This window comes from Schistocerca cancellata, chromosome 3, assembly GCF_023864275.1.
Source record: "Schistocerca cancellata isolate TAMUIC-IGC-003103 chromosome 3, iqSchCanc2.1, whole genome shotgun sequence".
In the NCBI taxonomy this organism is placed as follows: Eukaryota; Metazoa; Arthropoda; class Insecta; order Orthoptera; family Acrididae; genus Schistocerca; species Schistocerca cancellata.
Window position 1 is genome coordinate 795,445,399 of NC_064628.1, and position 12,331 is coordinate 795,457,729.

A 12,331-nucleotide genomic window follows, 5' to 3' on the forward strand; every position below is an offset into this window, starting at 1 on the left:
CCGACTTAATTTGACTACATTCCATTATCCTCGTTTTGCTTTTGTTGATGTTCATCTTATATCCTCCCTTCAAGACACTGTCCATTCCGTTCAACTGCTCTTCCAAGTCCTTTGCTGTCTCTGACAGAATTACTATGTCATCGGCGAACCTCAAAGTTTTTACTTCTTCTCCATGAATTTTAATACCTACTCCGAATTTTTCTTTTGTTTCCTTTACTGCTTGCTCAATATACAGATTGAATAACATCGGGGAGAGGCTACAACCCTGTCTTACTCCTTTCCCAACCACTGCTTCCCTTTCATGCCCCTCGACTCTTATAACTGCCATCTGGTTTCTGTACAAACTGTAAATAGTCTTTCGCTCCCTGTATTTTACCCCTGCCACCTTCAGAATTTGAAAGAGAGTATTCCAGTTAACATTGTCAAAAGCTTTCTCTAAGTCTACAAATGCTAGAAACGTAGGTTTGCCTTTTCTTAATCTTTCTTCTAAGATAAGTCGTAAGGTCAGTATTGCCTCACGTGTTCCAACATTTCTACGGAATCCAAACTGATCTTCCCCGAGGTCGGCTTCTACCAGTTTTTCCATTCGTCTGTAAAGAATTCGCGTTAGTATTTTGCAGCTGTGACTTATTAAACTGATAGTTCGGTAATTTTCACATCTGTCAACACCTGCTTTCTTTGGGATTGGAATTATTATATTCTTCTTGAAGTCTGAGGGTATTTCTCCTGTCTCATACATCGTGCTCACCAGATGGTAGAGTTTTGTCATGACTGGCTCTCCCGAGGCCATCAGTAGTTCAAATGGAATGTTGTCTACTCCCGGGGCCTTGTTTCGACTCAGGTCTTTCAGTGCTCTGTCAAACTCTTCACGCAGTATCTTATCTCCCATTTCGTCTTCATCTACATCCTCTTCCATTTCCATAATATTGTCCTCAAGTACATCGCCCTTGTATAAACCCTGGGTTTCCATCTGAGCTCTTGATATTCATACAAGTGGTTCTCTTCTCTCCAAAGGTCTCTTTAATTTTCCTGTATTCAGTATCTATCTTACCCCTAGTGAGACAAGCCTCTACATCCTTACATTTGTCCTCTAGCCATCCCTGCTTAGCCATTTTGCACTTCCTGTCGATATCATTTTTGAGACGTTTGTATTCCTTTTTGCCTGCTTCATTTACTGCATTTTTATATTTTCTCCTTTCATCAATTAAATTCAATATTTCTTCTGTTACCCAAGGATTTCTATTAGCCCTCGTCTTTTTACCTACTTGATCCTCTGCTGCCTTCACTACTTCATCCCTCAGAGCTACCCATTCTTCTTCTACTGTATTTCTTTCCCCCATTCCTGTCAATTGTTCCCTTATGCTCTTCCTGAAACTCTCTACAACCTCTGGTTCTTTCAGTTTATCCAGGTCCCATCTCCTTAAATTCCCACCTTTTTGCAGTTTCTTCAGTTTCAATCTGCAGTTCATAACCAATAGATTGTGGTCAGAATCCACATCTGCCCCAGGAAATGTCTTACAATTTAAAACCTGGTTCCTAAATCTCTGTCTTACCATTATATAATCTATCTGATACCTTTTAGTATCTCCAGGATTCTTCCAGGTATACAACCTTCTTTTATGATTCTTGAACCAAGTGTTGGCTATGATTAAGTTATGCTCTGTGCAAAATTCTACAAGGCGGCTTCCTCTTTCATTCCTTCCCCCCAATCCATATTCACCTACTATGTTTCCTTCTCTCCCTTTTCCTACTGACGAATTCCAGTCACCCATGACTATTAAATTTTCGTCTCCCTTCACTACCTGAATAATTTCTTTTATCTCGTCATACATTTCATCTATTTCTTCATCATCTGCAGAGGTAGTTGGCATATAAACTTGTACTACTGTAGTAGGCATGGGCTTTGTGTCTATCTTGGCCACAATAATGCGTTCACTATGCTGTTTGTAGTAGCTAACCCGCACTCCTATTTTTTTATTCATTATTAAACCTACTCCTGCATTACCCCTATTTGATTTTGTATTTATAACCCTGTAGTCACCTGACCAAAAGTCTTGTTCCTCCTGCCACCGAACTTCACTAATTCCCACTATATCTAACTTTAACCTATCCATTTCCCTTTTTAAATTTTCTAACCTACCTGCCCGATTAAGGGATCTGACATTCCACGCTCCGATCCGTAGAACGCCAGTTTTCTTTCTCCTGATAACGACGTCCTCCTGAGTAGTCCCCGCCCGGAGATCCGAATGGGGGACTATTTTACCTCCGGAATATTTTACCCAAGAGGACGTCATCATCATTTAATCATACAGTAGAGCTGCATGTACTCGGGAAAAATTATGGCTGTAGTTTCCCCTTGCTTTCAGCCGTTCGCAGTACCAGCACAGCAAGGCCGTTTTGGTTAATGTTACAAGGCCAGATCAGTCAATCATCCAGACTGTTGCCCCTGCAACTACTGAAAAGGCTGCTGCCCCTCTTCAGGAACCACATGTTTGTCTGGCCTCTCAACAGATACCCCTCCGTTTTGGTTTCACCTACGGTACGGCCATCTGTATCGCTGAGGCACGCAAGCCTCCCCACGAACGGCAAGGTCCATGGTTCATGTGGGGGAGAGACACATGCTTGAAAATAAATGCAGATGCCAGCTACGCTTGCAGATTCCGCTGTTGTATTTGGCCACAAACGGCTCCTGGACAATGTTTTCAATACGTCGGAAGTGTCAGTCGTGGCCAGAACAGTTTTCTGTGTAGTTGCGAGTGCATCAGGTCGGCGCTAAGTGAATTCGAACGTCAGAATATTGTTAGTGCTCATATGGTGGGTGCTTCCATTGCCAAGGTAGCCGATGTGTTTGGTGTTCCAAGAGACCCCATATACGAGGGGCGTTTGAAAAGTCCGTGCAAAGTCCGAGAGATGGAACCATCGCCGCGTATCGAAGTCATTTTTAGTTAGTAGCATCTTCGGAAAGAATGCACGCCAAGTTTCAGCCATATTGGTCTATTTATTTGTGTTTGACATTCGTGTGAATCAAGGAAGTCGAGTGATTCTCAAAAAAATGGACGAAAAAGAATTTCGTGTGGTGATTAAACATTACTTTATGAAAGGCAAAACGCCTCAGAGACTAAAGAGAAGCTTAATAAACATTACGGTGACTCTGCACCTTCGATTAGAACAGTTTATCAATGTTTCAAAATTTTCGGAGTGGCCATATGGCACAAGTGATGCTGAACGTTCTGGACGCCCTGTGGAGGTTACAACTGAAGAAATCACTGATAAAATCCATGATATGGTGATGAATGACAGAAGAGGTAAGGTGTGTTAGATTGCTAGTGCTGTGAGCATCTCGAATGAACGAATATATAATATTTTGCATAAATATTTGGACATGAGAAAGCTATCCGCAAGATAGGTTCCGCGATTGCTCACGCTTGACCAAAAACGGAATCGTGTGAAGTGTTGTAAGGATGGTTTGCAGCTGTTCAGGAAGAATCCGCAGGACTTTAAGCGTCGTTTCGTCACTGTGCATGAAACATGGATACATTACTATACTCCTGAGACCAAACAACAATCTAAGCAATGGGTTACCAAGGGAGAACCTGCACCAAAAAAGGCGAAGACCATTCCTTCGGCTGGAAAGGTTACGGCGACTGTCTTTTGGGATTCGCAAAGGATAATCCTCATCGACTATCTGGAAAAGGGTAAAACTACTACAGGTGCATATTAGTCATCGTTACTGGACTGTTTGAAAACCGAGCTGCAAGAAAAACGCCGGTGATTGGACCGCAAAAATGTCCTTTTCCATCACGACAATGCACCAGCACACACCTCAGCAGTTGTAGTCGCAGAATTAATGGAAATAGGATTACAGCTAGTTTCACATCCCCTCTGTTCTCCACACTTGGCTCCCTCGGACTACTATTTGTTCCCCAATTTGAAGAAATGGCTGGCAGGACAAAGATTTTATTCAGACGAGGAGGTGATTGCAGCAACTAACAGCTATTTTGCAGACTTGGACAATTCCTATTATTCGGAAGGGATCAACAGGTTAGAACAGCGTTGGACGAAGTGTATAAGTCTAAAAGGAGACTATGTTGAAAAATAAAAAGGTTTACCCCAAACATGTAAGTAGTTTTTATTTTGCACGGACTTTTCAAACGCCCCTCGTACATACAGGAAAATCGGGAAAACATCATCCATTAAGTCACAAAGAGGACGAAAGTGTTTGTTGAATGATCGTGGCAGATATTCATTGAAGAGGATAGTGACGAAAAATAAAATGACGGAAGCAGCAAAAATCACAGCAGAACTGAATCTCATATACGCGTAGCCTGTCAGCATGAAGCAGCGCGAAAGCAGCTTCATAAGCACGGAAATGTATGTTGAGCTGGAACTGGAAAACGACTCATTAGTGATACAAATGCCCATAACATGAAAATATCCTGCCGAAGCCACAGCACCCGCACTACGGACCAATGGAAGAATGTCATCTGGTCCGGTGAGTCTGTTTACAACTTCTGACTGAGTTTACTTTCCACGTTCCAAGAATGAAACATGGCGGGGTTTCGGTGACGATTTGGTCAGCCATATCGTGGTGTTCCATGGGCTTCATGGTTGCTGTGCAAGGTCGCATTACTGCCAAGAATTATGTGACAATTTTGGCTGCTCGGGTCCATCCCATGATGCGATGTTTGTTCCCCAATGATAATGCTGTGTTCCAAGATGTGAGAGCGCAGTTCACACAACTCGCATGGTCCAGGACTGTTTTTGTGAGCACGAGGATGAATTGTCACATCTCGTCTGGCCATCGCAGTCACCAGATCTCAATGTTATTCAACCTTTGTGTTCTACTTTGGAGAGAAGGGTGTGTGGTCGATATCTACCTCCATCACCGTTACCTGGACTTGCCTCTATTTTCTAGGGAGAAGGGTATAAAATACCTTTGAAAACCATAAGGGACCTGGAGAAGAAATAAAAACTTTGAGGTTCGCCGATGACATTGTAATTCTGTCAGAGACAGCAAAGGACTTGGAAGAGCAGTTGAATGGAATGGATAGTGTCTTGAAAGGAGGATATAAGATGAACATCAACAAAAGCAAAACGAGGATAATGGAATGTAGTCGAATTAAGTCGGGTGATGCTGAGGGAATTAGATTAGGAAATGAGACACTTAAAGTAGTAAAGGAATTTTGCTATTTGGGGAGCAAAATAAATGATGGTCGAAGTAGAGAGGATATAAAATGCAGACTGGCAATGGCAAGGAAAGTGTTCTGAAGAAGAGAAATTTGTTAACATCGAGTATAGATTTAAGTGTCAGGAAGTCATTTCTGAAAGCATTTGTATGGAGTGTAGCCATGTATGGAAGTGAAACATGGACGATAAATAGTTTGGACAAGAAGAGAAGAGAAGCATTTGAAATGTGGTGCTACAGAAGAATGCTGAGGATTAGATGGGTAGATCACATTACTAATGAGGAAGTATTGAATAGGATTGGGGAGAAGAGAAGTTTGTGGCACAACTTGACTAGAAGAAGGGATCGGTTGGTAGGACATGTGTTGAGGCATCAAGGGATCACCAATTTAGTATTGGAGGGCAGCGCGGAGGGTAAAAATCGTAGAGGGAGACCAAAAGATGAATACATTAAGCAGATTCAGAAGGATGTAGGTTGCAGTAGGTACTGGGAGATGAAGAAGCTTGCACAGGATAGAGTAGCATGGAGAGCTGCATCAGACCAGTCTCAGGACTGAAGACCACAACAACAACAACAACAACAACAACAACAAGGGACCTGTAGTTTTCCATTTCAGTACGGCTGAAAACTGCTTGGAATGCTACAGTTTTTCCTACACCGTATTAAGCTTACTAATGTTTTGTGCATTTAGTGTTTCCATATTCCCGTCCAGCTGTTATTTATGTAAAAATGAGTGTATATGGCTACTAGTCGACGATGCGGTATTGTGGTTAAAGCCTTTCAAAAGTCTGAGAAGAAGAATTCTGCATCTACTCTTTGCAAGATAGCGTGTGTGGATAAATAAAGCACTTTTTAACACAAGTACTTTGTCTGAATCCGTATTGATTCCCTGAGAGATACTTCTTTTTAGAATATGCACTAGGATTCTCCGTCAGACGTCAGCCATATCCGTCTACAATTCTGTACATCCGTTCTTTTACACGTTTTGGTTTATGCAGGAGTTGTCTGCTCTTTTTCAGTCACTTTGCCGGGAATGAGATTCTCCATGAAAAAGAGCTAAGAAAGGAGCATTTTAACAGCGTATTCAGCGTAAAATCAAACTGGAATTCTGTGAGGGCCTGATACACTGTTTGCTTTGAGTAGTCGTAACCGAGGGTGCTTGTGTGAGTATCATTTGTGAGTCTGTACGACCATTATAAGAGTACACTGGTATGGATGTATCCTCATGGATGAACTCACTGTTAAATTCGAAATTTAATGTGGATGCTTTCTTTCTGTCGCCTTCAGTTCCAACATAGACTTTAATACGAGAGATTGAGAATGCAGTGGCACTGACTAGCCAAGATTAATGGTCGAGAATGCAGAGTCGACCTCATGGCTCTTCATTTTGTAAATTTCACTGGTTTCATTCTGCCCTCCATCTTTTCCTATTTTGTGCTAACATTTTCTCTACGTAACTACACACGTCCTTAAAAATGCGTCACCATGAAGCCATGACGGAAGAAATATCAAATAGACATGAAGTACATTATATGTTTGGATACGGAAGTGTTTAGCATTTCAGCGCAAGCGTACAAGGTGGGTGCGACTAGAGTTGTGTACATACTCTACAAAAGGAGAACTATGCAGCGGGTTTCTCTTTCCAAAGTCGCATTTGGACGTACGATGAAAGGCGCTTAGCGAAAGACGTGCCCGTATTTGTCATGAGAAAAAACAATATCCACTAAGCTACAACACGGACGAAAGCGTGTGGGCTGAGTGATCGTGACAGACGGTCATTGAAGAGGATTATGACGAAAAATAAAATGACGAAAGCGGCAATTTTTACATTAATGCTAGTGAAGTTCAGAACTCAAATATTAATCACCCCAAAATTATTCGATGCTACTATCAAAAGGTTTCAAGAAAATTGAATTTGAAATTTTCCGACCGTCTGTAATATGCTAAAGCAAGGTCGATTTTCCTCGACAGGCCGTGTGGCTGTATGGTAAATGCTCGCCAGCCCCGTGGGAGCTTTAGGTGCAGTTCGCTGATAATACAAATTTTTAGATAGAGGTGCCCGTCCTACTAACAATTCCGTGAAATATAAAACATAGAAAAATGAAAAGAAAGAGGTCAAGTGCGAGCAGGACTTACGCACTAGGGACTCACTACGAACTTAGTTATGTATGTATACACAGCGTTCATCCATCCTGGGAATCGAGAATCTCGCGATTTTTGCCCATTATCGATATCGATACTGGCAAGATATTGATCCCCGGAATTACAAGACTGTATCAAAATGTCTACCGTAGTTCGTCAAACTAGTCCAGACGTACAAAACGAAGCGAGCAGGGGACTTCAGTTTACATGTACTGTATAGAGAGAAGATTTAATAAAACATTTTTATATACTTAGTAAAAAATAACTATAACTTACATTTTATGTTTGCATGCAGTAATGTTCTCCTATCATGCTTTTCACGGATGATCAATGCAAAATGGCAGAAGATATTTTTATGTGATATAATTACAGTTTAACAAGTTTCAGATTTTTTACATTACATGTAATGTGTAGTTCTGCTTCTTGCCGAATTTCATGATTCTAGGTGAACGGGAAGTACCGTATAGGTTTTGATGAATGAGTTTTTGAGTATCAAAATATGTGACATAAATAACCGTACCTTTTAGTGAAGTGACTTAGAAGCTTAAAATTTTTTCACCTCCATGGACCCGTAGACCTGAATACATGACATAAATTTGACCTTGATACGTCTACCGTTCCTGAGAAAACTGGTTCTTAACAGTCGGACAGACAGACAGGCAGACAAATAGACGGACAACAAAGCGATCCTTTAAGGATTCCATTGTTACAGGTTGAGGCTCACAACCCTAAAAATCAGTACCGGTAATAGCCAGTTCGAGTCTCGTCTGGGTCATTGCTTTTTCTTTCTTTATTCCGTTAGCTTTGAATACCTACGTCATTTAAATATGAGATTCATGAGATATATAATAAATAACAGGTATGTAATTGCTATTTTAATGAAAAGTGTTCATCTCATTTTTAATTGCATATCACACACGCAAATCCTGTTTTCATTGGAAATATACATTCTTAATTACAGAGCTTTTATAAAAGCCTGCTTAAACTGAAAAAAGACATTATAAATTAAACTGTTTTTCATCCTTATGTTAGAGGGTTACTCGGAAAGTAAAGCGAAATTGAAACCATTGTGAAAATAAAAAATGTTTTATTTGCAACAGTTAGCTACACATTCCAGCTGCTTCTCTACATGGTGGCCGATCCGACTTAGACATTTGTCTTTCCAATACCCTCGTCATAGAAGGCAGTCGCCTGTGCTTTCCACCAATTCTCTATGCTGGCCTACAGTTCATTGTCTGTACCAAAATGTTGTCTTCATAGCCAGCGGTTTAAGAGAGCGGAGATGAAACTCAAGGGGAACCAACTCTGGGCTGTATTGCGGGTGATCAGACACTTCCCATTGAAAACGCTTCAGGAGCGTCTTCAATACGCCTGCAGAGTGTGGCCGAGAACTGTCATGAAGAAGGAAACGCATGACAGTTATGTTATGTGGGCTGCATGACACCAGGCGAAATCTCTCACCATTTCCTCATACTTGGCATGCATCTTTACGTGCTCACTCTCCGCTTAGAGCTCAAAAGAGCGACGTGACGCGATCGACGGGTGTAATAGGGACACTGCCCAACACATCTGTGAAAAGCTTCGTAGGATTTTCACGGTGGTTTCCATTTCGCACCCCCAGACATTGCTTCCCGAATAGCCGTTGTATTTTATGTACCATGGAAATGTTCAAGGAACATGTACATTCGTTTGAAATTTTGGCAAGGCTAAGAATCGAACCCGTGCGACATACGTGGTAGACGAGCATTCAACAATACAGCCACACCTCATGTCGACAAAAACTGATCTTGCTTTAGCATATTAAAGATGGTCGGAAAAATTCAAAGTCGGTTTCCTCGAGAATCTTTGAGAATTGCATCGAAGCGCTTTTCTGACAGATGTTTTGGTTCTGAAGTTCACGCACCACAAATTATATTTTAAAAAATACAAAAATTCGATTGACATGTGGTACTCTTGTCAGTTCGACTCAACGCCCAAAGGGTTAGAACTGTTGTTGCTGCCATAGCTCCACTCTGTATGTAAACGTCGGGCCTTGTTTACCCATGCATGACCCACAAAGGTAATAACGTGTTATTGACACTATACTGTAAACGCAGAATAAGTAAAATATCGTTATTTGCTGTTCCCTCTAGTATCGCAGTTTTAATAGCCAACAGTGTATTAGCAGCAACATTGCTTATTGTCAGGTTTGCATGTTCTAGCCTTGGTGCCATTTTTTCCACTATACTCCTGCTCTAAGTGCCAGGTTTACTAGGTCGTTGCAGATATCCCATAACGTATCCTATGATGACAAAGTGTTTCAAAGTCTCAGAAAAATAGGTGAAAGCCGCAGGGAAAGACGGAAATATACAATATGTACAAGACCCATGACGGAACAATAAGAATGGAAGACAAAGGACGAAGTGCTCCAATAAAAAAGGATGTAAGACAAAAATGAAGTGTTTATCCTCTGCTGTGCAATCTGTACATCGGAAAAACATTAACGGAAAAATAGGAAAGGTTCAGGAGTGGGATTAACATTCAGGTTGAAAGGATATCCGCTGCGGTCGCAGGTTCGAAACCTGCCTCGGGCATGGATGTGTGTGATGTCCTTAGGTTAGTTAGGTTTAAGTAGTTCTAAGTTCTAGGGGACCGATGACCTCAGAAGTTAAGTCGCATAGTCCTCAGAGCCATTTGAACCATATTTTGAAAGGATATCACTGATAATATTCGCTGATGCCTTTGCTATTCTCTATGAAACTGAAGAAGAATTAGAGAAACTGTTGGCTGCAGTGTCTAATTAGTACTGAAAGTAAACGAAAGATAGTTATCAGGACTATCAGAAATTAGGTTAGTGATAAACTTACCATCAGAATTGGGGTACACGAAGTAGATTAAGTGACAGACTTGTGCTAGTTAGAAAGAAAAATTACGAATGATGGTCGAAGCAGGCTGGGTAAAAGAAGTGTATTAAAAGAATCCAAATGAAGGTCATTTACAATCAATGGCTCTGAGCACTATGGGACGTAACGTCATCAGTCCCCTAGAACTTAGAACTACTTAAACCTAACCTAAGGACATCACATATATCCATGCCCAAGGCAGGATTTGAACCTGCGACCGTAGCGGTCACGCGGCTCCAGACTGATTACAATCAATCATCGGCCTTAATTTGGGGAAGAAATTTCTGACAATGTAGGTCTGGAGCACAGCATAGTATGCAACTTGATCATGGACTGAGAGAAAGCGGCAAAAAAGATTCGATACGGTTAATATGTTGAAAATTTGGTGGACTGAAAAGACAAGAGATGAGGAGGTTCGCCGCAGAATTGTTAAGGAAAGGAATATGTGGAAAACACTGACAAGATGGAAGGACAGGATGACAGGACGTAATACTAGGTTTGTGTATAAGTTCGTAGCGTTTTTCTTTCGCATGATAGTGTTCTGGTTGCTATGGGTTTATTTATCTGTCATCTTGTACTCGTAATTCACTGTTGCTATCTGAGTTCACATATAGCCATTTTGTCATTCGGAGATAGTGAGTGGAACCGCGGACGCTAGAAAATTGAGTGCCCAGTGGAGAAATCGGAACACTGCCGACATATTCTTCCGTTTGAGTTCAATAGAGGGTTGACATCAGCGGAGGCAGCCAGAAACATTCGCGCCGTATGGGGATAATGCCGTTGGACAGAGCACGGCAAGAAAATGATTTTTTCGTTTTAAGGAGGATCGTATTGACATTAGTGACTATCCACGTTCAGGAAAACCGTCGGTGTTTGATGAAGATCGTTTAAACGCATTAATCCACAATGATCCACATTAGTGTACTCAAGAACAGGCAAATGTGGTAAACTATGATCATTCCACCATCGTGTGATATTTGGATGTCATGGGGAAGGTTCAAAAATCGGGTGTACGAGTACCGCATGCTATAAGCCAAAATCATAAAATTCAGTGGGTGGCCGTATGTGCAACTCTGCTTGCTCATCATTAATTGGCTCGTGAACACCAGTAACCATGCCTATCCTATATCGTTACTGATTGCGAGAAATGATGTATTTATAAACTAACATAGTTTCCTGCCATTATGTAGACAGGAGTGACACCACTAGCATTCGACCAATAGTGTAAAAGCCCAGAAGATGACCCCTACGTCGGGTTGATACTGGTTGGCGGTATAATAATAATAATAATAATAAATGCGATTAAGACTGTTTTTGAATTATTGATTAATCATATTAATCGCTGCTTCTCTCCACAACCATGTTTTCCAAAAACCTAGGAGATCCAAGGCTCGAATCCCGGTCCGGTACACATTTTCACTCGAGTCTGCTTAATGTCCCGACGCAGCTGACAGCAGTGATCCGCTCCCTTTCCTTTCTTCCCCTCTCCACCTTCAATTTACATGTAATCGTAAACACTGCTGTAGGCAGATGGGTGGCGGAATGGTGCGTCGGTCTCCCACCGACCCCTGACGGCCGCGCCCGTGGGTGACGCGGAGCGGCGTGCAGCGACACGTACCTGCCGTGGCGAGGCGGCGGCCCTGGCGGCGAAGCGCAGCAGCTCGGCCTTGGCGCAGGGCCACGAGGCGCCCGTCGTGGCGCAGTCCGCCTGCGCCTCGGCCAGGTACGCGTCGCCCCCGGCGTCCGCCCCCGGCGACGCCAGCTCCGCCTCCGGCTCGCCTCCGAGCGCCGGCTCGGGCCGGGAGTCGCCCGCCACCGACAGGGCGCAAGCCGCCGACAGGAAAGCGGCGGCCGCCACGAGCGCTGCCACCGGAGGCTGTCTGGCGTGACGCTTTGACATGGCGACGGCGGCGTGGTGCGAAAGCGCGGTCCGAGCGCACGGCGCCTTATAACAGAGGCTCGGCCGGCAGTCGGCCAATGGCGGCCGTCCCCGCCCCTCGCCTGGCTGCAGACGTCGCGGCACACTTAGCACCTGGCCGCCGGCTGCCTGCCCCCAAACGTAGCCACAGGTGCTCTCCCCCAGTGGCCGTGCCCCCACTCTCTGGGGCACCTCTCTCCCCTG

General features: G+C 43.0%; 1 protein-coding gene across 1 annotated transcript in view; it reads right to left on the bottom strand.

Annotated features, from left to right (window-relative positions):
* LOC126176573 (uncharacterized) overlaps positions 1-12,109 on the bottom strand; it is a 91,714-nt gene extending 79,605 nt beyond the window's left edge. The window contains exon 1 of the mRNA XM_049923734.1: positions 11,828-12,109. Within this exon, the coding sequence (XP_049779691.1) occupies positions 11,828-12,109 (282 nt within the window). The remainder of the gene's footprint in view (positions 1-11,827) is intronic.
* Between the last annotated feature and the right edge of the window lie 222 nt (positions 12,110-12,331).